The sequence below is a fragment of the Mirounga leonina genome, unplaced genomic scaffold (genome assembly GCF_011800145.1).
Source record: "Mirounga leonina isolate KUSES-001 unplaced genomic scaffold, KU_Mleo_1.0 Mir_127, whole genome shotgun sequence".
Classification (NCBI taxonomy): domain Eukaryota; kingdom Metazoa; phylum Chordata; class Mammalia; order Carnivora; family Phocidae; genus Mirounga; species Mirounga leonina.
In genome coordinates this window covers 54975838-55002509 of record NW_023270316.1, presented here as the reverse complement: position 1 = coordinate 55002509, position 26672 = coordinate 54975838, and the positions used below count along the sequence as shown (strand labels likewise).

Sequence of the window (26672 nt, the reverse complement as noted above, 5' to 3'; positions counted from 1 at the left end):
GACAGAGATGGCCACTATTACCACTTTTATTCAACATTATAATGGAGGTCTTGGACAGTATAATAAAGCCAAAAAAAAAAAATTGGACATATAAAATCTGAAAAGGAAGAAGTAACGGTCAGTTGTTAAAAGTTGACATGATTGTGTGTATAAAAACATATCCAAACAAATCTATAATGAGAGTTAATAAAGTGAACTTAGTGAGGGTGCTGAATACATATAAAATCAATATTTTAAAAAATTAGTTGTATTTTTACATGCTAACAGTAATTAGGAAATGAAAATTCAGGAGATACTATTTTTGATAGCATCAAAACATCAAATACCTAGGATACATCTAATGAAAGACTTGTAAGACCTCTATACTAAAAATTGTGAAATGTTGCTCAAAAATAAAGGCCTAAATAAGTGGAGCTTATTGTTCATGGCTAGAAGACACTATATGATTTTCTCTCCAAATTTATCCCAATCAAAATGCCAGTAAGTTTTGTTTTGTAGGGTGGTGGAAGCAGTTAGTATTGATAAGCTTTAAAATTTATATGAGAATCCAAAGGATCTAGACAGCTAAGAAAGAGATGAAGGTAGTGTAGCATTGCCCAAGGATAGGTAAACAGAACAGAATACAGTCCACAAAAGATCCTCTGGTAAACAGTCACCTGACTTATGGCTGGTGGCAATATGGTGCAGTGGGGAAAGGAAAGCATTTTCAACCCTTTCCTTTTATATCTTCGTATCCATATATTTAAAAGTATTTCTTAAAGAATATATAATTTGGTCTTATTTTTTATTATCTAGGCCAACAATCTTTATCTTTTAATTACATTTAAAGTAATTACTAATATAGTTGGGTTTCAGTCTACCATTGTCCTATTTGCTTTTTTTTAATATGTCCTTTTTGTTATTTTGTTGTTTGTTCCTTGCCTTTTGTTTGTTTGTTTTTTGTTGTTGTTGTTGTAGCCTCCATGCCCAGCCCCAAGAAGGGGCTTGAACTCACGACCCTGAGATCAAGACCTGAGTGGAGATCAAGAGTTGGACACTTAACTGACTGAGCCACTCAGGCGCCCCCTCTTCCTTCTTTTGGATTAATTGAATAATTTTTTAATATTCTATTTCTCCTCTGTTAGCTTTTTAGTTATAATTATTCCTTAATCTCTCTACTCCATGTGTAGCTACATCTTTACTTACATTATACCTTGTGTAAGTATTTTTCAATGTTGATTAAATAAGCTTTTTCTTTTAAATGATTGTCAACAGTGTAAAGGAACTACTTCCTCAAAGGTAGGGTAGTATAAATACCAGATATATCACTTTCAATGAAGTCTTATTGATCTGATCAGGTAAATGTCATTCTAGGGGCATCTGGCTGGCTTAGTTGGTAGAGCATGAGACTTGATCTTGGGTTTGTGAGTATCTAGCCCCATGTTGAGTGTAGAGATTACCTAGAAAAAATAAAATCTTAGGGCACCTGTGTGGCTCAGTCGGTTAAGCATCAGCCTTTGGCTCAGGTCATGGTCCCAGGGTTCTGGGGTTGAGTCCCACATCAGACTTCCTGCTTAGCAGGGAGTCTACTTCTTCCTCTCCCTCTTCACCTCTCCCCGATTTGTTCCGTCTCTCTCTAATAAAAAAATTAAATCTTTAAAAGAAATAAAATCTCAAAAAAAAAAAAGTCATTCTGACCCATCACTAATGTGAATACCTTAAGATGATCATTTAAAAGCCATCTGTGTGGGCGCCTGGGTGGCTTAGTTGGTTAAGCGACTGCCTTCGGCTCAGGTCATGATCCTGGAGTCCCTGGATCGAGTCCCGCATCGGGCTCCCTGCTCGGCAGGGAGTCTGCTTCTCCCTCTCCCATTTCCCCCCTGCTTGTGTTCCCTCTCTCACTGTGTCTTTCTCTGTCAAATAAATAAATAAAATCTTTAAAATAAAAAAAAATAAATAAATAAAAGCCATCTGTGGTCAGGTGCTATAGGAGCAGGATATAGGGAAGGCATCTGTGAATGGGAGCCTAAGGAACGTGGCATCTCTTCATTATCCTCATGGGGCTGATGGGCCAGAGGCAGAAACTACCTGTTTTGCCTGTGATGACACTGTCGAGGCCTGACTTCTGTGGTTGCACATTGGAAATTGATCCATGGTTTTCTGCAAAATTTGGAGTATATATATGATTTTTTGGAACGAGACTCTGTAAGGATCATGGCGACCCTAAGAGGATTAAGAACCTTTGGATTGCAGAAATATTAACCGAATATGTTGGTTTAGAAAATTATTTAGAAATTGTTATGGGGCGCCTGGGTGGCTCAAATGGTTGAGCGTCTGCCTTCGGCTCAGGTCATGATCCCAGGGTCCTGGGATTGAGTCCCGCATTGGGCTCCCTGCTCGGTGCAGAGCCTGCTTCTCCCTCTCCCTCTGCCATTCCCTCTGCTTGTGCTCTTCTGTCTCTCTGTCAAATAAATAAATAAAATCTTTAAAAAAAAAAAAGATTGTTATGATAATAACTACCATTTATTAAGGGCTCAATGTGGCACTTTATATTAACTCTATGTCTCTATGATTCCCTTTCTACAAATGAGGGAGTAAACAGACGCAGGGATATCAGTATTGTCCAAGAGGCACAGCTAGTAAGTGCAAAATTGGGATTTGAACCCAGATTCCTAATTTCTGTATTCCTAACTGTATCCTCCATTATTAATGAAAAAAAAAAAAAGAATTCTGCCAATAAATGACAAGTTAGGAAAAACATGTATTTTTGTGAAAACTCAGCCCTACCAAAGGATGCCTTGTATTGTTGTCTATTGAGAATGTATAATGAACCTTTTTTTGAAAATTTGTTCCTACACAGTTTACCTTAGAATATACTCATACCAGCATTTGTTTTCCTTCTAAGAGGAGTAATTATAGTTGTTAAGAGGGTACTTGATTTGAGGTAGCTGTGAAATTGTGCTCAGTTTATGATCTTTAAGTTTATCCTATAAAGTGAAGAGAATAGTACCTGTCTAATCTACTTTCAAAGAGTTAGCGTGAAGATCAAACAAGGCAGTATATTTGTAAATGCATCAGAAACTTGAAGGCTCCTGGAGAATGAAGAGACAACAGTTAACACACTTTAAAATCTAAGAAACACTTATTTTATGTACAATCAGAATGAAAGAATTCTGGTTAAATTGACCTGCTGTTGATCATACAACATAGACCATTTTCAGAGGGGTTAAAATATGGGAGGAAATAGGCATCTCAGAATTGATAAGGTATAGTATATTGTGGTATATTATTCTTTTAAATATCTACCATAAAGTTGTCTGTCTTTGGAAGCCATTGAGTTTATTTATTTTGATTTCTTTAATATACTAGGCTACAAATAATTGATAGGGCAGCTAAGTTTCTTTTGCATTCAGTACTCTCCTTTCGATTTTTCTTGAGAGGTCAGTGCCTTTTATATATAGAATTGCATTTTTCTCACTCCAGCAAGATGAAGGGGATGTCCAGACATTCACAGATGGCAAAGATCAGAAGTCCTGGCAGGCATCACAAGTGGAAAAATGACCGTGTTGGACAGAAAGCAGCCATTGGATCTGGCAATTGCTTGCGTGATTCGAAGCCTGAAGATCCACCTGAGGCAAATGCAGACCCTCTGGGTGTTTTGGTAAACACTGATTCTGGTAAGTTAAAAGGAAAGTAGCATGTTTATAAGTGTATAGATCGTGATGCTGAAGTTGATTCTTCACAGCATTGTTTGTGGAGAATTTAATGGCAAATACGTTAAAAAGAAAAAAAAAAGAACAATGCTTTTTTTTTTTTTTTTTCTTTTAAAGATTTTATTTATTTATTTGAGAGAGAGAATGAGACAGAGAGCATGAGAGAGGGGAGGGTCAGAGGGAGAAGCAGACTCCCCGCCGAGCAGGGAGCCCGATGCGGGACTTGATCCAGGGACTCCAGGATCATGACCTGAGCCGAAGGTAGTCGCTTAACCAACTGAGCCACGCAGGCGCCCAATGCTTTTGTTTTTATTCCTAGGAGGAGTGTCTTGTCAAAACCCTCATTTCAGGACATCTTTTCTGAATCTTGGGGAGTGGGTGCATGAGGCAGGCAGGATGTGGAAGAAAGATGATATTGGGTAATTTTCATAGTATGGTGTAATCTTGGAAATGTTCTTAAGATTGTTCTGTACGGGGGCCCCTGGGTGACTCAGTTGGTTAAACCTCTGACTCTTGATTTTCGGCTCAGGTCATGATCTCAGGGTCATGAGATGGAGCCTCATGTCGGGGTCTGCATTCAGAGGGGAGTCTGCTTGGGATTCTCTCTCTCTCTCCCTCTGCTGCTCCCCCTCCCCCCACGCTCTCACTCTCTCTCTAAAATAAATCTTAAAAAAAAAAAAGATTGTTTTGCATGTATTGATGCTGTAGATTCAAATTTGCTCAATTATGTTAATTTTTCCCCACCTATGAGGTGGGTAATTTCAGTGAAAGCCAGTATTATTTATGCTGCTGAGCATTAATATGATCTCTTTGGGTAAATAATAATATTTCATTGTATTTGATACTATTCTTCCTCAGCACATAGAATATATTTATATTAGCTTTGAATTCCCTGACTCTTGCTTAATAAGTTGAAAAATTAAAGGACCAGAATGCTGCTAACCACACAGAGATATTATCCAGCCTCTGAGATTCCATTTTCCCTTCTGAAAAATGAAAATGTGGATGTAAATATTTCTACCATCTTTCCTTCAAATAACATCATGAGGCTTTATCTTACTGTATGTATTTTCTCTTCTGCAGAGGAGTAGTATTAGTGGTGAACTGATGCTGGTAGGCTCTGTTTAGCTTGGAAGACAATGACTTCTATGATAAGCACATGGCAAATAATTAAACTTATGGGTGGCAAGAAATGGGATAACTAATTCAATGACTGAATTAGGAGGGAAAGGATCTTGGCATAGGGAGTGTTAGGCTAAGAATAATAAGATATAATTTAGTTAGAATAATAGTAATTATTTTAACACCAGCTAACACTTAATTGAGTAAGGTTCTTAAGGTGCTCTATATGCTTTATACGTGTTAACTCTTTTCCTTCTACAATGCAAATGTACTGTTGCTACTTGCATTTTAGAACTGGGAAACACAGGGTAAGTAATTTACCTTAGCCCGGCTGTTAGTTGGCAGCAGTGCCAGAGTTTGAATTTAAGAATCGAATTCCACTAGACACTGCTGCTTTTTTTTTTTTTTAAAGATGTTATTTATGTATTTGACAGAGAGAGACACAGCGAGAGAGGGAACACAAGCAGGGGGACTGGGAGACGGAGAAGCAGGCTTCCAGCAGAGCAGGGATCCCGATGTGGGGCTCGATCCCAGGACCCTGGGATCATGACCTGAACCGAAGGCAGCCGCTTAACGACTGAGTCACCCAGGCGCCCCTAGATTAACTGCTTCTTCTAAATGCGAAGTCTGAATTTATCTAAAAAAAAATATTGTATGAGCCTAGGATAGTTGAGATGTGGAAGAGAGTTTAGAAAAGGCATCTTTTTATCCTTGCTGATAGCAAGGAAAAGGCAGATGACATTTGGGGACAGCACTGAGTTTACTCTTGGGCACTGATTTTTTTCCTTCAAAAGATGTTAGAGCCCACACACTTCTTCAGATTTAAAATGACCTTGATAAAAACCGTCTGTATCCAAATATAAACTTTCATGTCATTAAAATACTTGAAACACAAATACAAACACTACTGTTATAATTAGTAAGTTACTAATCTGAAAATTATGTAATTCTTCACTTCATGCCATTCTCTAAATGAGCATTCAAGGGACTCTGTAATGTTGAATAGTCTTCATTCTGTTAGCTTGAGAGGTCAGTGCCTTTGGTAGATGGGTAATTCTGTTCTCTTTCTCTCTTTCTTCTTTTTTTTTTTTTTTTTGTTAAAGTAATCTCTACACTCAACATGGGGCTTGAACTCATGAACCTGAGATTGAGAGTTGCATGCTCTATGGGCTGAGCCAGCCAGGCCCCCCTCTGTTTTCTCATTTTTATTTTTATTTTTTTAAGATTTTATTTAGAGAGAGAAGGGGGTGGGGAGAGAGGGAGAGCACAGAGGGAGAGGGAGATGCAGGCTCCCTGCTGAGCAGGGAGTCTATTGCGGGATTTGATCCCAGGACCCCGAGATCATGCCCTGAGCTGAAGGCAGATGATTAACTGAGTGAACCACCCAGGCGCCGCTGTTTTCTCTTACTTACTTACTTACTTAATTTATTTATTTATTTTTAAGATTTTATTTATTTATTTGACAGAGAGAGACACAACGAGAGAGGGAACACAAGTAGGGGGAGTGGGAGAGGGAGAAGCAGGCTCTCCCCTGAGCGGGGAGCCCGATGCGGGACTCGATCCCAGGACCCTGAGATCATGACCTGAGCTGAAGGCAGACACTTAAGGACTGAGCCACCCAAGCGCCCCTGTTTTCTCATTTTTAAAGAAGTATTTCAGTATGTGATAATCTGGTGAAATACCAACAAAAAGATGATTATTTTGCTCTATTTAAGCCTGTATCTAGTTCTTCAGGAGATGCTTTAGATGTGAGAAACAGTATCTTTCATCCTCATGGTAGAAAGCGTTTAGTCAGATTCCTAGGTGCAATTGTATGAGAGACCTCAAGTAATTTTGTTTTGGTATAAATGTGGAAACCTTTACCTATACGGAGGGTCAAAGATAGGAATGTACCTATATTGAGGGTCAAAGATGATTATGTAAGTCTTGAATATAAAAATCTTACAAGTAAGTTATAAATTCATAATACCATTCTTTAAGGAAGTCAACCAGTGATCAAGTTAGGGTAACTAAATTTTGTAGGAAGGATTTCATTTAAATTTATGTTATCCTTTACCTGGGATTTCTTTTGGACGTTTACATTTTCCAAATCAATGTTTAGACCATTGGTTCTTCAACTTTTCACTCCAGGTATAGCTACAAAAAACTATGTGGACCATTTTTTCACATGCTCATTTCACATTTCTCAGCATGTCTACTCTCTAATCTGTCCGTCTTACACTTGTTTGGAGGCAGCTTCCTTCTACCTGGGCCAGAGTGAGCCAACCTTAAGATCAGTTGTTGTGCTCATTATTCAGCTTGTCATTGGTGGGGTAGCACTGCAGTGATGTGGCCCTGTTTGTGTTCTCAGGTGGCAGTTAATACTTTTCATCACTAATTTCACTTTTAAAATGAAAATCTCCCGATGCCTTACATTTTCTTCCCCCTTTTTTTTTTTTCTTTTTGGCTTGGAGCCTTATCTAGATAACAGCATTCATATTTTAAACAAGACAGCAGTTCTTGAGCATCTTTACAGACTTCAGATCATGCTTAGAAAATCAGTATTTTTTGTGATAGTTGGTACTGTGTGAACTCTCAGTAATTGTATAGGTGCTTTAAACTGGGGATTAGTATTGTTTCAAAGGGAAAGCCGGTCATTTGGAGTCTCCCAATTTATCAGTTTTGAATATGGCCTGTTTTCACTAGATGCCTTTAATGGCGCCATGTTTTTTTTTTAGTTCCTTGTATGTTCTGCTACCTAGTGTCCTCAAGATGTTGTTGTTGTTTGGGGCACCTGGGTGGCTCAGTCGTTAGGCGTCTGCCTTCGGCTCAGGTCATGATCCCGGGGTCCTGGGGTCGAGCCCCGCATAGGGCTCCCTGCTCTGCGGGAAGCCTGCTTCTCCTCCTCCCACTCCCCCTGCTTGTGTTCCCTCTCGCTGTTTCTCTCTGTCAAATAAATAAATAAAATCTTAAAAAAAAAAAAAAAATGTTGTTGTTTTAAATCTTTTTTTGGTATTTCAGTAGTTAGCACCATATTTATTTCGTGGCTGTTGTTTAAGTGTATCTACAACATGTTTTATGACTTTCCTGACCTGTGGTTTTAATAAGTGTCGCCTGAGCTAGAAAGAGGAGCTGGTCAGTAATGTGCATCAGGCATCACTGACTGAAGTGCCTCAGCATCCACAAAATGAAGAATATCCAATTTGTTAGTCATTCGTTATAGTATAAATACAGCTGTTGTCATAGAACACTGGGGGAACATCCTGTATGCACTGACATTGAGCTAGGTGGGCTTCTGGTGTTTAAAAGGTAGATGTTAAAATAAGAATATAAACTAGCACATCAGCTGTCATGAATGCTTGTTGTTAATGTTTGTTTTTGAGACTTGGATACCATAAAGCAAGGTTTCCATTTTTTAGAGTGACTTTTTCAACATACTGCATTTTCTTTAGGGTACTTAATCTATCTGTAGATCTTTTTGGGGCTAGAGCATGTAATTGTGTTTCACTTCATAAAGGCAATAAGAAATAGGGGGATGAAGAGGGAGAGACAAGTAAAGAAATAAGTTGTAGAAAGAATCCAGATGGGAAGCTTTTACAACTAGTGTTTATACTTATGCAAGACTTACAAAGGGCAGGTTTTTTTTCTTTTTTCATTTCAGTAGGGATTTACTTGAGGTCCTATATTCTCTTTGTCCATCATTGTAATTCAGAGAAGTTTCTCCCTGACTTCAAGAAATTCATAGTCCAATGATAAATTGTAGATTTATATATATTTACATATATATATATATATTCAGAGGGCACATGGTGTGTATGTATGAGAGAGAGAGGTGAGATTTACTCTAAGAGAAGTATTGCTAGGGTTTTAACAGTAAGAGAAATTATTTGAGCTGGTATTTTATAATCATTTTAAAGTTTGATTTTATCATCTTCATTGCTCCTATCTTTATACTGGCATTTTTAGTTGAGAGAGGTGTTTTGGCTGTTTTTGTTAAAAAGTGAGTGAATTTTCTTCAGTATTATTTTGTCAGCCAGTACAGTGCCGTCAACATAATCTTTCCAACTGCTGAAAATGCCTATATTCGAACTGCTAGTAGATCCAAGGGACTTTGGGAACAGGCTCCCCCCACCCCACCCGTTTTTCAGATGAAAAGTCACTATAGAGGGTGTTTTAACAGGGCCAAAAGGACGATACCTCTTTTCAAAGTATTATTACATGTCATAGATTCCTGAAACATAACTGAGGGAGAACGACCTAGGGGAGCAATTGTTCATTTGTGTGAACTCCTAACTCTTACCCATGGGGAGACATTCAAGTATAGTGAACTTTGTGACATTTCTGGTAATGAGTACACCAAGCATCCAGATTGTGGTTTTACCATTCTCCAATTGAAGAGACCAGGGCCTTTTGGAGAAATGATTGATTGTAGAGCTGGGACAGAGAAAATACAAAGTGAACCTAGAGCATCTTAATAGTGCCAGAAGGTTAGAAAGTGCTCAGAAAACAATCAGGATTGTGGGCTTGTCAGAAGGATACAGGGACCAACTGGAAAATGCCCCGAATAGCCAAAGTTGGAACAATTCGAGCCACAAAATAAATAATAATAGATTATAACCCAAAGAATAAAATAAATATTCACAAGTCCATACTGATACAAATAGGAAATGGGGAAGGAGGGACAAATCTTTCGGAAAAACTCTAATTAATAAATGTAGAAGACATGAAGGAAATAAAAAGTCACCATTAAAATACCACAGTAATAATTGTTTCAGGCAAGACCCACTGATGAATGGTAAAATTAGTGACAAAACTTTAAAACAGGCTATTATGTAGTTTCAGAATATCTCCCCCTAAATATTAGTTACTGTGGTAGTTTTAACATGTCTAAATTTCTTTTATATTCCTTACTCTTAAGAGGGGGGAGCTTAATTCCCTTCCCCTTGAATGTGGGCTAGACTTAATGAATCATTAAAAAAAAAAAAGAACAATGGAAGAGAAAAATCATAACTTTATGGCAAAGAAACCAGGCCGACTACCAAGAGCTTAAGGTTAACATCACTAGTAGTAAGTCATGTTGATGTCATGGACTCCTGGTATGATGCGTGAGAAGGGCACTACCTAAAATCCATAGCCTCTGTGTAATCATCAAAAAATATCAGAGAGACGCTAGCCTAAGAGCCATTCTACAATAACTGACCAGTAGTCTTCAAAAGTGTCAAGTTCATTAAAGACAAGGAAATACTGACAGATTGTCACAGATTTAGAGAAGATGCAGATAAGGCATCATGATGAGTAAATGTATAATGTAATGTGATGGTTTGGATCCTGAAGCAAGAAAAGGGTATTAGTGGAAAAACTAGTGAAATCATAATAGAGTCTGTAGTTTCGGTAGTATTGTACCAATGTTAATTTGGTAGCTATGTTAATGTGCCCTGGTTATGTAAGGGGGAAGCTAGATGGTAGGGTATATGGAAGTTCTCTGTACTATCTTTGCAACATTTGTATAAATCTAAAATCGTTTCAAATATAAAGTTTTTAAAAAAGGGAAGGCAGGAAAAGGGGCGATATGTAGGTCTATTAAAGCCTTGCCCTCCACTTCTTGAATTGAATTGTGAGGAAATAACTTTCCTCACAATTTTTTTTGTGATTTTCCTATGTTTTTCTATTATATTCTGATTATAAAAACAGAAAAAACTGAAGATCATTTTAAAAACCTCCACTTAACTTACAGAGACAGCCACTGCTCACATTTTGTTATATATCCTTTTAATATTTTTCATATCACATGTATATGATTTTTAAAAATAAAATGGAATCATGTTATTAAAGAAAAGAAAGAAAGAAAGAAAAAGGAGCTTTAAATCCAGACAGAACTAGGTTTGTGTTGTGGCTTCACCTTTTCCTAGCCCTGTCGTTCTGTACCAGTTAGCCTTTTTGTTTGTTTGTTTGTTTTTAGATTTTATTTATTTATTTGTTTGAGAGAGAGAATGAGACAGAGAGAGCATGAGAGGGGAGAGGATCAGAGGGAGAAGCAGACTACCTGCTGAGCAGGGAGTCTGATGCGGGACTCGATCCTGGGACTCCAGGATCATGACCTGAGCCGAAGGCAGTTGCTTAACCAACTGAGCCACCCAGGCGCCCCCAGTTAGCCTTTTTGAACTCGTCTTTACTCATTCATGCAGCAGTTTGTTCTTCAAATATTTGTTCAGCACTTATGTACTGTTCTAGGCTCGGAGGTTACAGTACCGAACAAAGCCAAACCCTTTCCCTCCTGTAGCTTGTACTTGTTTACGTTTGAGTACATCAGATAGTTGTTTAGAGTTTTGCTATAACAGGGAACAGAGAAATGGAACCATAGCTGGAAGAAGACATTTATTAGCATTATTACTGACCATAGAGACATTTTGGTAGGATGGCTTCATCTTAATAAAAGGACTTTATGTATCTGTAGGAGAGATTCTAGCCCATTAGTTAAGAAATTGGGATTTGGATTCAGAGTTTTGCTGTAACAGGGAACAGAGAAACGGAACTATAGATGGAAGAAGACATTTATTAGCATTATTATTGACCATAGAGACATTTTGGTAGGATGGCTTCATTTTAATATGAGGACTTTATGTATCTGTAGGAGAGATTCTAGCCCATTAGTTAAGAATTGGGATTTGGAGTCAAATAGCCCAGATTTAACTTTGTCCAACTGTTGTATAATTTTGTTACCTGAAGGAAAAGTTACTCAGATTCTCTGAATTTTGGTTTCATTATCTGTAATTAATAGTGAAAATGATGCCTCCTAAGGATTAAATAAGATCGTAGTTTTAAAGAGCATTATAGTCAACTGTATTATGCTTTTTAGTATCTCTCTTTGGGTCTTCGAAGGAAATAATAGTTTGGCTTATCATCATTCAGTGAGATGAACAGTCTCCATATTAATACTGTTGTAGATTTCTGTTTAGTCCATTTTCTTTCCCCTTATCAGTTCATGAGAAAAGATACTAAGTTAGCTTAAAATAGACAAGGAGCAGTTTTCAGAGGGCGTGGTGCTGGGTAGCGTGGATGGGTGGAGGAGAGGGGATTTAACTTCATCTACCACCAGGTGGTAGGTCTATATTCACATGGAAGTACCCCCATTCCTACTGGCCTGTTTTGTTTTCCCCTGGACTGACTTGGTGAATGTTTTTTTTTTTTTTTTTTAAAGATTTATTTTTCAACAGAGGGAGAGAGACAGCGAGAGAGGGAACACAAGCAGGGGGAGTGGGAGAGGGAGAAGCAGGCTCCCCACTGAGCAGGGAGCCCGATGTGGGACTCGATCCCAGGACCCTGGGATCATGACCTGAGCCGAAGGCAGACGCTTAACTACTGAGCCACCCAGGCGCCCCTGACTTGGTGAATGTTAAATGCTGTCTTGAAACGTTTCATATTGGTTGTGGGTTGAGCTGGTACATTACATAGACAGGTTACTTCCTGTCTTCATTCTTCAGTGAGGCTCTGTTTTTTATTGGTTGTTTAGACTAGATTTAATACATTTTTAGGGCTGCCAAAAACAAATGTAATAGGTGGTATCCTGAGGCTACAACTAGGCTCACTGGGCTCTGATCAAACACTACCTTTGGCAGGCTCTTTGATTCTTGCCAAATTCTCTGGCTTGGCTTGTTTACTTAAGTTCTTAGAAGTTCTAAATGATAAAAACTTTGGGTGAATTCATTTCAGCATAACTCTTTGACTAAACCTTTATATATGGAATGGTTTAAATATTATTTGTGTCCTCAACACCAGTCTTAAAAACAAAAAAGGTAGGGTGCCTGGGTGGCTCAGTCAGTTAAGTGTCTGCCTTTGGCTCAGGTCATGATCCCAGGGTCCTGGGATCGAGTCCCACGTTGGGTTCCCTGCTCCGCAGGGAGTCTACTTCTCCCTCTGCCCCTCCTCCCATTCATTCTCCCAATCTCTCTCTTTCTCTCTCTCAAATAAATAAAATAAAATAAAAACAAAAAAGGTAGATATTTTTATATTATTTATTCCTAAATCTAATTTTTATAGTCAATCATCCTAATCCAGTGAAGTTAAATGAATTTCTGGCCTTGGCCTTTCTACTACCTTAATAAAATTAATAGCACAATAGCCTAAATAAAAGTAGTAGCAAAGACTGTATAATTAATTTAGAGAAGGCGCAAATTCCATAACCTGTGAAGCATGGTAAGTAACTGAGCTGTGTTATAGCTTCCATTGGCCTCTGTCTTCTCTTTGGGGCAAGTAGCTTCTCTGACCACGGTGGTTTAAACCAAGGGAAAATGTTCAGGTTTCCTGAATTTTGTTTTTGGGGAAGATTAAGGAAATGATCAAAAGTGACTTTTCACTAACATATGAAGGACCTGGGGGGCTGTCAGCTTTCTTTTTTATGGTGGTGGATATGTTTGGTATACTGTATTACTTCTTTCCTGTTCTGTTTCAGAGTCTGATAAAGAGGAGAAACCACCACGTACTGTTATACCCAAGGAAGTGACACCAGCCCTGTGCTCACTAATGAGCAGCTATGGCAACCTCTCAGGGTCAGAGAGTGAGCCAGAAGGTGAGTCATAGCCTCAGTCGTTACAAGTGGGTTTGTTTTGTTTTGTTGCTTTTTGAATTTGATGTATACTGTGCCTCAGGAGCATCCTTTCATGTGTGTCTTTCTGAGGACAAGATGTGTCAAGCACATTCTTTAATCTTCACATTTTTCATTTGATGTTAGCATGGGATAAAGGAAAACTTGAGAAATGAGGAAATGTGTTGCTCAGTTGTGGGAGAAAAAGGCAAAATACTATAAATAATACAATGACAGAATAGAAAGGGGAAGAGATAATATTCCATTAATGGAATCAAAGAAAATTCTAATAGATACAGGAAAGAAAGTTAATGTCTTTTTTCTACTCTCAAGAGCCCTTGTCTTAACATGTTTATGGCACCTTTGGTGGGTGAAGAGAGGTCCTTTGTGACAAAGTGGATGACAGAATTCCTTACATGTATATAGAGCATTGTTTTTTTTTTTATGGAGCACATTTACGTAAATTACCTCATTTGGAGAACACAGTAACCCTCTACTTGTGTCGAATCAGCCTGTGTGATTTAAAGACTGGATGAAATGGAATCCTTTCAAGGTTCTTTCTGAGTAGCCAGTGATGTACAGTTCAGGATATCTGTCTAACCTTTAAAGATGACAACAAACCAGCTTAATCTAGCATCTTTTTTTAGGGTCACCTAAAAGTTGTGAGTATGTTATTGATCTGTTGTAGCATGGCAATTCTAAACCGAGCGTTCATATAGATAATCAGCATATGTTTAGTGAATAAGTCTTTGCTCTTCTGTTATGGAAACCTGGCTCTGCATGGTCAATTTATTTGGGCTTTACCAGCCAGGAGAGAATTCATGTGTCTATGTCTCTGGACAAGATGTGTAATCACAATAAGAGCTGTACTGAAGGTAAGAATACAGGGTCTACAAGTGAGTGTGTAGAAAGAAGGGAAGATTTGAGTGTAATTGGATGAAGATGGCGGCACTTTTAATGTTGATTAAGCTAGAGATAATCACTGTTTGTATAGTTGGAAGATATTGAAGGAGAAGGAGTTGGGATTTAATATGAAGGATAATGTTTAGATGTATACGTAACATAGGGGTTTTTTTCTTCTTTTTTAATGGACCATGGTTTACTATGGTAGCTGGTTAAAAGCAACTGGAATTTTGAAATATAAACTACTTTGGTTTTATCAGAGTATTTCTTAACAGATGGTTGCCTCCTCTTGTTTTTATTTTGACTTTAAGAAAAACAGTATTTATTTCTTTACTCTTGTTTCCAGTACACTGATATGAAGATGGAGTTATTCTTTAAACACATATTACATTTCCTGCTTATCGCTTGTATTTATGACAGGTGATAGCAATGAAAGCTATTACCAGATTACTACTGAATCTTTTAAGAACAAGCTACACTAATGCTCTCTTCTCTCTCTTAAGATAAAACATTTAATACTTTCATTCTCATGTCTTTATTTGCGTGCACACAAGCAGGGGGGGTGGCAGGCAGGCAGAGAAGCAGGCTCCCTGCTGAGCAAGGAGCATATGAGGGACTTGATCCCAGGACACTGGGATCATGACCTGAGCTGAAGGCAGACGCTTAACCAGCTGAGCCACCCAGGCGCCCCTCATGTCTTCATTTTGAGGCAGCCACCATTTTTAAATTAGAAGGAAGAAAGGAAACTGAGAGGCATCTTTGAGGTCCCACTGCTTCATTTGTAGAAACTTAAGCTTAAAGAAGACAAGTTTACAAAGCTAGTATGTGGGAGAGCTGATGTAAAGCCTAGGTTTAGGGACTTAAAAATCTAAAAAAAGCCAACTGTATTGCCTTTCATTATAGTTGTTCTCTGTGTTATATTTGCTGTCTTCCTGCACAGAAATGCATAGCCTTTTCTTGTAGAGAAGATAGTATCTATTAAAAGATAAATTTTATCGTATATGAAGTTTTTACTAATTGTTTAAAATGCCTTGCCTGAAGGGAAAAGCCCTTGCTTTACATTCCTAAGGCTTAAGAATTATTGTATGCAGTTTGAATTCAGCTTTATTAAGCCATCCAGGTCTCTAGCAAGTTTCCAACTTCCATTGTAAATTCTGGCTATAGGATAGGCTATTGACACATAGGGACTTTGGAAGAAATAAACCAAAGAAATAAAGTGGGCTTTCTCTGAACCATGGATAGTATCTAGAAGACTGCTTATTTAAGTGGATTCTAAATGGAGAGGAGCAGTTTTATTCCTCACAGATTTTAACAGTTGTATCATCATAGTTATGATCTGTCTCAACTTAGGAAGTAATACAAAGGTGTATAGAGGATCTTAAACATGACTAGTGCTTTTCCAGAAAGAGTTTTAAACAAGGAGGGGGTCCCTCAAGAAAGACTGAAGCAAAACAAGAGGCTGTGCTTGGCTCTGCGGACATCAGAATCATTAAGGTATACATAGGAAAGAAAATTTCAATGAGTAATATTTCCAAGTATTAGTTTGATATCTGTTCCGGATTTTGCATGTTAGTTTTTTGTTTTTGTTTTGCCATGTTAGAAGTTAAGCATAGTTTTGTAGCTCTCCAAAATTGTTTTTTTCAAACTGGTTTGGGCTATGACTGGGGGTCCTCCAAATTGAAAACTCATTTTAAAAGGCCACAAACCTAAAGGGTGATTTATAGGTTTGAAAAAATTCAGTGGTTTGATAAATATTGCATTAAAATATGATACTAAGCTGGGAAATGTTGTGAGCCTCAAGAAAAATATAAAAAGTCCCAGTTCCTCATTCCTTAGCAGAAAATTGACAATGTAAGCTCTGATTCATTTGACTTTTGTATTTCTGGATTGGAAGATCAGTACTTTTTTTTTTTTTTTTAAGATTTTATTTATTTTTTAGAGAGCGAGCGAGAGAGAAACAGCATGAGAGGGGAGAGGGTCAGAGGGAGAAACAGGCTCCCCACTGAGCCCGGAGCCTGATGTGGGACTCGATCCCAGGACCCTGGGATCATGACCTGAGCCGAAGGCAGACGCTTAACCATCTGAGCCACCCAGGCGCCCCCTTTTTTTTTTTTTTTAAGATTTTATTTATCTGAGAGAGAGAGAGAAACCATGAGCAGGGGGAGGGGCAGAGGGTGAAGCAGACTCCCGACTGAGCAGGGAGCCCATCGCAGGGCTCTGTCCCGGGACTCCAGGATTGCGACCTGAGCCGAAGGCAGACGCTTAACCAACTGAGCCACCCAGGTGCACTGAAGATTAATACTTGAAGGGGAAGGAAATAATAGAAAGTAGTACCCTGGTTTTTCCTTTTGCCTTTTGTTATTATTCCCATAGTTTTGAACTCTACAAACCACTTTGAATTCTTTGCTCCATTCTTACATGGTTACGTTTCTCTAATTTTCTTTTTTCCATCACTTTGAAGGCACATCAAAACCACTGTCATCACAGCAAATTTTTTTTGTTTGTTTTTGAGATAGAAAGCATGCACACTCATGTGCACTCGAATGGGGTGGAGGGGGAGAGAGGATCTCAAGCAGGCTCCATGCTCAGCGCAGAGCCCAGCCTGGGGACTCAGTCTCACAACCCCAAGATCATGACCTGAGCTGAAATCAAGAGTTGGATGCTTAACCAACTGAGCCACCCAGGTGCCCCCATCATAGCAAATTCATATATAGTGCTTATTCTGTGTCAGGCCCTGTTTTATGTGCTTTACTCATCTAATTATTGCAATAACCTCATGAAGCAGGTGCCATTATTTATAAGAATATTTAGGCAGAGATAAGTAGCTTGGAAGATCACAAGTAGTATGTGATGGAACTAGAACTTGAACTTAACAGTTTGGGACCAGGGTTTGTGCTTCTAACACTTACTCTGTACTTCCCTTCAAACATAATTAACACATTTGGTCCTATGTAACACTTGGGTGTAAAGGTTTTGAGGGATATGATTAGACTCCTACACTCTTGTCCAGGCAACTGAACCCAGTCTCCAAACTTCTGGAATAGAACTCTTTATATCACATCAGCTTGTCAAAAATACAGAGTAACCATTTTAGGATTGATAGGAGGGGATCCTTAAAACTTGTGCGTTTTCAATTAATCATACAGTTTTTCTTCTTTATTCTGTTAATATGGTGAAGTACGTTGATTTTCAAGTATCAAACCAATCTTGTATCCTTGGAATAAAATCTACTTACTCATGGTGTATTACCTTTTTAATACATTGCTGGATTTGATTTGCTAATAATTTATTAAAGATTTTTACCTCCATGTTCATGAAGGATTATTGATCTGCGTTTTTCTTTTCTTGTAATGGCTTTGTCTGGATTGGGTATGAGTTGGGATCTGTTTCCTCTTCCTCTTTTTTAAGGGTTTGTGTAGGATTACTACCATTTTTTCTTGTTTGTAGAATTCAATAGTGGAGTCATCTGTACCTGGCATTTGGGGGAGGTAGATTTTAAATTATGAATTAAATTTCCTTAATAGGTATAGGATTATTCAGATTTTCTGTTTTTTCTTGTTCAGCTTTGGTAATTTGTTTTTCAAAAAAATTTGTTTCATCTAAGTTGTTAAATTTATTGGCATAAGGTTGCTTACAATATTTTCTTGTGATATTTGTAGGATCTATAGTGATGTCCTCTCTTTGATTCCTCATAATATTAAATGGTATTTTTTTCTTTTTTTCTTGATCAATCTTGCTAGCTGTTTATTTTTTTTTATTTTTATTTTTTTAATTTTATTTATTTATTCATTAGAGACAGAGAGAGAGAGAGGCAGAGGGAGAAGCAGGCTCCCAAGGAGCAGGGAGCCCAATGCGGGACTCAATCCCAGGACCCTGAGATCATGACCTGAGCCGAAGGCAGACGCTTAACCATCTGAGCCACCCAGGCGCCTGCTAGCTGTTTATTAATTATGTTAATCTTTTCAGAGTATACCAACTTCTGGCTTTATTGATTTTTTTTCTCTATTGGCTGTTTCTAATTCATTGATTTTCACTCTGTTATTTCTTCCCTTCTCACTCTCTACCTCCTATAGTGGAATTTCAGATAATTGATTTTAGGCTTATCTTCATTTCTTTTTTTTTTTTTAATTTTAAATTTTAGATTTTTTTCTCTTTTTTCTTAATTTCTAATAAAAGCAATCAAAGCTATAAATTTGCCTCCATGCATTGCTTTAGCTGCATCCTACAAATTTATGTTATGTTTTCATTTTTATTGTTTTAAAAATATTTTTCTAATGTCTCTTGTGATTTGTTCTTTAATACATGGGTTATTTAGATGCATATTGTATAGTTTCCAGAGATTTGGAGGTTTTCTACATAGTTTTCTGTTAATGATTTTGCTTTAATTCTGTTATGGTCAGAGAGCATACTTTTTACACTTTCAGGGTCTTTTTGTTTTTTGTTTTTCCAGTTTATTGAGACTTGTTTTGTAGCCTAACACAAGTGAGTGTTTATGTGAACTTGACAAAAATGTGTATTGGGTTGAGTGTCAGTTGGAGTTGTTAGTGGTACTCAGGTCTTCTATATCCCTCCTCATTTTCTTTCCTTTTTTTTTTTTTTTTTTTTAAGATTTTATTCATTTATTTGACCGAGAGAGGCACAGTGAGAGAGGGAACACAAGCAGGGGGAGTGGCAGAGGGAGAAGCAGGCTTCCCGCTAAGCAGGGAACCTGATGCGGTGCTCAATCCCAGGACCCTGGGACCATGACCTGAGCCAAAGACAGACGCTTAATGACTCAGCCACCCAGGCGCCCCTCCCTGCTCATTTTCTATTTAATTGTTCTTCAGTTACTGAGAGCAGAGTGTTAAAAGTCTCCAACCTTAATAATGGATTTGTCTATTTCTTGTTTCAGCTCTGTGAGCTTTTGCTACATGTATAGTGAAACTCTGTTATTAGGTGTTACTGTTTTGCTTTCTTGATGAATTGATTTCTTTATTATTATGAACTGTCCTTCTTTGTCCCTGGTGATAGTCCCTGTTCTGAAGTCTCCTTTGTATAGCCAATCCAGCTTTTTTATGATTGCTGTGTGCATGGTATTTTCTTTCCTCCTTTTACTTTTAACCTGTGACTGGTCACAGGCAGTCCTTGCTTTGTACTTCCTTGGTAACTGAGATTTAATCTCAGTTCTGTTTGTGAAAGCAAGAACTGCCTACAATTTAAAGTTGGTTTCTTGTAGACATTATGTAGTTGGTATGTAGTTGGTCTTGTTGTTCCCCACCACCCTACCCCAGTCTGACCACTCACCCTTTTAAGTGGGATGTTTAAACTATTTATATATATTGTAATTATTTATAAGGATTGTTTCTTTTTGTCTCACCTTTTTGTTCTGTTTTCCTTCTTTTCCTGCCTTTGGATTTGTGCTGCCTTATTATTAGGGCAGTGCAAATATGGAGATTGATTGAATCTCTTTGTTTTACTTTTTAGGAGTTGGTCTATCTAGAGTTTATAGTATGCAACTTCAGCTTTTCACAGTATACTTTCAGTGATATTATACCACTTTGTATAGGATTTAAGAATTTTATAGCAATATACTTACACTCTCCTCTTCCCTTCCTTTGTGCTATTGTTCCCAGGTTTTCTTACAGATGTTATGAATCCCACATACATTGTTACTATTTTTGCTTAGACTAGTCAGAAAAAGTGTCTTTTGTATTTATCCACATATTGACTATTTCTGACACTCTTCATTCCTTTGTGAAGTTTCCGTCTGGTATTATTTCCTTCATAGAGATCAGTTTCTGTAACTCTTTGTGGTAATCTCTTCAGTTCTTGGCAGTTATATTTCCGATTTGAAAAATATCATACTACGTTGAAAATGCCTAGTTTTTATTAATAAGTAGCCAGTATTATGGCTTTTTTGGTTATTTTTAGAAGTTTACCTGTTTTTTGTTGTTATCTTTGTATTTGTTTCTCATTACATTTAGAAACTCCCATTAAGACTGAAGCAGACCTTCTGGTGGAGGATGAGGTTCTTCATAGCAATACTCCTAAGAGACCAAGTCCCAGTGTTAAAGTGACTGCTAGAAAGTATGAGAGCAAAAAGAAAAGTTTTAAAAAGACAAACCCTAAGAGAAAAAAAGATTATCACAACTATCAAACGTTATTTGAACCAAGGACACACCATCCATATCTCCTGGAAATGGTAAATGATTTTTCTTTACATTCTAATCTTTGTGTTCTTCTCAGATGATGAAGATAGAGCCACTGGGTTTCTGCATGGGTTTATACATGCAGGTTTTTAAAGTTTACCAGAGACATTTGCTCCTTGAAGACTCATTTGTGTATCTTAATTTTGAAGCTGCATTTGGAATACAGCTGATGTTCAATAAATGTGGAATAGTTACACTTTTCAAAACTGCTGAAAATGAATCTATAGATTTAACTGATTGGTAAGGAAATATGTATTGAGGTGTACTGACGTTTTTAAAGTTTCCATTGAAATCACAACTAAATACAAAGGCAGACTGAAGGGAGAAAGAGGTTTTTATGTGTTTATTTTGTGCATTATTGGCTTTATTCTTAGCATGATGTGCTGAAAACTCTGTTTCTTCAAGTTTTAAAAGAGGAAGCAGCACATCTTTTGATTCTAGGTAATGGACATGAGGCTGTTCAAAGATCCAGTTCTTTCATGCTAAAAGTAATAGAAAATATTCCAAAATTTTTACTAGAGTTGTAGAACTATTGACAATGTGTGTGAAAGTTGTTTTTGCCCTGTCAGCTAAGTGTTTATGCTATAGCTAAAGTATTCTGTGGCTACACTCTTTGAGGTCTTACATGCAGACACAGTTGCTTCTTGTTTAAATTGATCTGAAATGGACTATTTTGTAAATTTCAGTGCTTATATAAAGTAAATTGCATTTTTAAAATACTTGTAAGTGGTAAATTAAATTATCTCTTCACTGAACGTTCATTCCTTTGTAATGTTTCTAAACTACACTAATGACATCAGAAAATAAATTGAGTGATCTTATCCTTTTTGGCAAATCACGTATGATTCCTTGGTTGTGTATTTCTTCTAAATACCAGGGATTTTTAGATTTCCTTCAATTACAATAAGCACAAAAATGAGAAGTTGTGAAAGTCCAGGAATGTTGAGATTTTTTTACTGCTGGTTTCATCATTATTATATTTACTACATCTGCTTATCAGTTTCTGTACTGTTTGTAGGTTTGGGTTTAGGAGGGTCCTCTTTGACATGATTTATAGATTAAAGAATTGCAGACTTTTAAACCTATATTTCCTGTCCTTTGTTAGATACTCCTAGAGAGGACCCCAAATGTGAACATTTGTGCTGTTTAAAAAGCTAGATAGTCTTGGTATAAGTTAAAAGGAAATGTTCTTACATTATTTTTTTAACAAAATAATTTAAATATAGTATCTATTTAAATAGGTATTATATTACAAATTTATTATAAATTATATTATAAGTATATAAATATATATATATATATCTTTATTGTTTTGTGTTCTTTATATGGGGAAGACACATATAATATTTTAGATTGTGTTTTTTGGATATATTTTATTTACCAGCTAATCATTTTATTTATTATTTTTTAGCTTTTAGCTCCAGACATTCGACATGAAAGAAATGTGATTCTGCAGTGTGTTCGGTACATCATCAAAAAGGACTTTTTTGGACTTAATACTAATTCTCCAAAAACTAAAGATGTATAAGTATTTGATGTTTCAGCACTCATGTGAAATAGTCCCATCTTAACGTTAGTGGAGGAAAACCTTTTTAAAAAACAAAAAACTGGATTAGTAATTAAATTGTAGACCTCATGGGATATTATGTTGGATTTTTAATTCTTTCCTTTGAATCTATGCAAATAAATACATAACTGATTTTTTAAGACTGTGTCTGTATTGTTGAGGTTGTGCATAGTATTTGCTGGCAGAATTATATTTTTTATTTATATTTAATTGTATGTATTGCTGTCAGGTAAGGAAATCTGCTCTGGGGACAGTTAAGAATTGAAGATTCTGGTTTAGTAGTAAAGAAAAAAGTTTTAAAAAAATGTTACATTCAGCTGAGCAAAAGTGTAGGTTAGGGAGAGAAGTACAGTCATTTTGTTTTTAATGCAGGAGAGCAAGAATCATTCTTTAACTGTAGCAAGGGGGATTATTATTTTTTTTTTAATTTAAAGATTTTTATTCATTTATTTAAGAGAGAGAGAGAGAGCACAAGTAAGCAGAGCAGCAGCCGGAGGGAGAGGGAGAATCAGGCTCTCCCCTGAGCAGGGAGCCCGATGAGGGGCTCGATCCCAGGACCCTGGGATCATGACCTGAGCTGAAGGCAGCCGCTTAACTGACTGAGCCACCCAGGTGCCCTGGGATTATTTTAAAAATAAACCATATCAAATTAATATACTCAGAAGGTCTTGAAATTTAAAATTTAAATTTTAAAACTTCCCTGTTTATTTCAAAGGACATTTTGAAATTCACCTATTGGCACTAAATAAGTATTTCAAATATTGAATGTTTGGAATATTAATATAGATAGGCCTTTGTGTATGTTTAGATTCACTGAAAGTGCTTCTTTTTGGTATGGTTCAGAATTGGACCTTTTTAATTTTTCTGTTGAAAACTATATAAAGCATGTTACTTGGACTTGATGAAGTCCATCTAATTTATAGTCAAAACAGTAGTTTGTGAAATAATATAAAACCTTAAAACCAGTTTTAAGATTTAATTAAAATTCATCCTATGAGCATATTAATTGAACCCTTTTTAAATGTTTTAAATAAATAGATCTTTTTGAGTCCTTTAATACCAGAGATTTTGATCTTATGTTCTAGTCACTTGTGCTAGCTAGAGCTGGAGCCCTCCCCTTTTGATGGGGTTTTTAAAAATTAGTCTCTTGTAGTTGAAAAATTGACTTTATCTGACATTGTGATTATTGAAGTCCATGAATCTTGCCTGCAAGAAAAAGGCAAGAAAGCTGATGGTGGCCCTGAGGAAAGACCTCTTGCTCCTGTATGTTTGTAAGATCCTATCCAGAATCCTAGAGCACCTGGCATGTAACACTATGATACTACAGACCTGAGATCAAAATTCATATTTAGGTCAGTGTTTCCCAACTTTGTAACCACCATACAGACCTTCTTACTCTGTTTCATTTTCCGTCTCCAGTGAATCCCATGTTTTAGAAAATTATCTGTGCAGCATATTACTTAATTCAGTTTATATAACACTGTTGAGTGCTTACTTATGTGCCGCCATTGTAAGCATGGATTGAAAATATAAAAATGAATGAGGCCTTGCCTGACTTTAAGGAACTCCGTTTAATTTTTATATTATTCATAGCTGTGACTCTTACACCAATTCATCTCATCAGGATGAAGTAACCAGTGTTACAAAACTGGGTTGGTACTCTAAAATATAATTTAGTCTGTAGTTTTATCGTAGGTTGGCATGCAAATTCCATAGACTTTAAATACATAAAGGAATTCAGACTCCTAGGCTGCTTTCACAGACCCCTGTAACTCCAGGAATGTTCACAATCACTGCTTTAAAGTGCATTGTGCAAAAAGTTTTATTTTCAGTTTCTCTTGCTTTCTAATAAATGTATTTAAGACTGAAAATGCTCTTCTGAGTACTGCCTTGGCTATGTCTGGCAGTCTTGAGCTCTGGTGACTGTTTTTTAATTTTTTTATTTATTTCATATTTTTAAATATGTTTATATGTATTTTATATTTTAGAATTATATAATATTATATGATAATATATAATTCTACATTATATAATATAAATTATATTTTATATTTTATTTATATATAAATATATATTTATATATTTTAATATTTTAATATTTTAATTTATTTTTTGTTTCTAAGTGGATAATTTCAGATTCAGTTGCCTTTATATTTAACCCAGGAATTTTTCAAGTGTGTTTAAAATTTCTAAGCACCTAGAATACAGCCCATGTGGTTTCTACTTTATGGAATACATGGTCAATATTTGTAAATACTCTGTGAGTGTTTTTGGGGGGAGGGGTGCCTATTCTTGGATACAAAGTTTTTTAAATTTAGCTTGTTAATTGTTCATATAGTCTACATTCCTGTCTTACTGTTCATATAATGGATTGATTTCTGAATGTGAAAGAGCATTATATGATGACTCATGGTGAGTTGTGCCTTTTATAACTGTGAAATACTCTTATTTGTCCTCAGTACTCTCTGCATTGACCTATTTCCCCCAGTTAATGTAGTCAAAACAGCTTTTTGGGAGTTCAGTGTAGTAGTCTCTGGGGAATTTAATCCATTTATATTAATTGAAATTGTTGAAATGTTTGGACTGTCCCTGCCATCTTATTTTGTATCTTACTTCAGCATTTCAGCAGCATGATTGAGTATTGTTTTTTCTCTTAGTTTTTCTTCCTAGTGCTTTGGAAAGAATTAAACCTATTGCTCTTCCTTTAGTGGTTATTCTTTTCTCTGAGTTTGCAGATACAGTGGCTGTATCTTCCACTCTTCTCCGTTAGCATTCTTGCACTTACCCACCCAGACTTCTCCTTCTGGTGTAATCGTGTGAGATTTGTTTCAGATTAATCTCTGCTATCTTGGTGTATATGTTTGTGTGTGTTTTAACAGTATGTGTAGTTATTTAGACAACTGTAAGTTTTAACTGTTTCCTTCTCACTGCTTTTTCTTTCAAGGTTAGTTTTTTGGTTTACTGCAGCATATCATCAATTAATCATCAAGTTGAATCCTCCACTTGAATTTTTTTTAAATTGAGTTTAGGGTGTTAGGTTCAAAATCCTTTCCCTTCAGAATTTTGAAACCCTAACATGATGGTTTGCTAGCATCCAGTATTGCTGATTTAAAAACCAGACACCAATCTGATTCTCTCACCTTCTCTTTTTATTTATTGATAAAACCCTGTTTTTTCAGGTTTATTGAAAAACTTCTGGGTTTTCTTTTTATGCTTTGAGTCCTAAAAGTTTTACCATTGTGTGTGTAGGTATGTGGGAATTTGTCATACCCCATGGTCCTTTCACTCTGAAGAATTGTACCATTCTTGGATGAAGGACAGTTTCTAAAATGATTTCTTTAATGACTTTCCATTTTATCGGTTTCATTTTTCTGGAACTCTTAGTGAGTGTAGGACCTCTTGCCTTGATCCTCTGTCACTGGACATTTATATTTTTTCTTGGTCTTTTTGCTCTATTCTGGAAGACTTTTTCAGATGTTATTGTCCAGATCACTGATTCCCTCTTCAGGCATGTCCATTACATTAGTATTTTAGCTTTTCTGTTTCATTTTAAGTTTAGTAATTTGTTTTTAAATGTTCAAGATTGCTTTCTTGGTCTCGTTGCTTTATTCATAGATGTGGTACCCTTACATTTCTGGGGATATCAATTGGAATTTTCACATTATTTTCTATTCCTTCAATTACTCATGTTCTGTATTGCCAACTGTTTTAATTTGTTCAATTTACTAATTATCTTTACCACTATTTGTTGTCTTTAAAGGATCATTCTTCTACATGAAAGAGATTCACTTCATTAATGTATTGGTATTGTGGATGTGGATTTTCCCCACATTGGTATCAGCCTTCTTTTCTCTAAAAGACTTTTACCTTGACTGAGAAAAGGGGGCTTGTTCACTCAGTCTTTTTAGAATACATGGATATGGACTGGGCAAGAGATCCAGGCTCTTGTCCCATCCTCACCCCCATCACTGGAGAGTCACCGTGTCTCTCTTTGCCAAAATACAGAGACGGCCTGATTCTGAGGATAGAGCTCTTCTCTCCAGGGCAGAACTCTCCCACTCCCACCAACCACTTGGTTTTGGAGGTGGGCAAGGTTAAGACTTGACAGTTGCAGCTGGAGGCCCCCACCTTTCTGTCACTTGTTGATTCAGGGTATCCTTGGGTTTGCTTTTACCTTTTTGATTGTTGTCTCCTGGGCTGGTTGGGGCTGAGGCTCTCCAGTCTTGTTTTTTGTCAGTCTGATCAGCTTTGCAGTGGTTCCCCAACTTCAGTGGACATCAGAATCACCTGAAGGGCTTGTTAAATCCAGATTGCAGGGCCCTACCCCTAAAGATTATAAATAAGGAGGTTGGGCTGTGGCCTGTGAATTTCCATTTCTAACAAGTTTACAGGTGATGCTGATGAGGTTTGTCTGGAGGACCACATTTTAAGAACCACTGTGAGGAACTTAAGAATTTCTCAAAACCACTGACAGCCCAATATTACCCTTTATTTAGTACTCCCTCCCTGTAGTAAATCTCCAGTTCTTTTTAAAAAAATACCATTTCAAGGAATTTGGAGCATAAGGAGAGGGGTAGTCCACTGTTTTAATCTAGACTTTTAATTTCTTCATTCGTCATATTCCTCAGTTTTAGAGTAAG

The 26672-nt window shown here is 36.8% G+C and overlaps 1 protein-coding gene across 1 annotated transcript in view; it reads left to right on the top strand.

Annotated features, from left to right (window-relative positions):
* Window positions 1-22172, top strand: part of NUFIP1 (nuclear FMR1 interacting protein 1) — a 47825-nt gene extending 25653 nt beyond the window's left edge. Inside the window, exons 7-10 of the mRNA XM_035003338.1 lie at window positions 3463-3656; window positions 13243-13359; window positions 20241-20458; window positions 21877-22172. Coding sequence (XP_034859229.1) covers window positions 3463-3656; window positions 13243-13359; window positions 20241-20458; window positions 21877-21993 — 646 coding nt within the window. The 3' untranslated portion in view covers window positions 21994-22172. The remainder of the gene's footprint in view (window positions 1-3462; window positions 3657-13242; window positions 13360-20240; window positions 20459-21876) is intronic.
* The last annotated feature ends 4500 nt before the right edge of the window (window positions 22173-26672 follow it).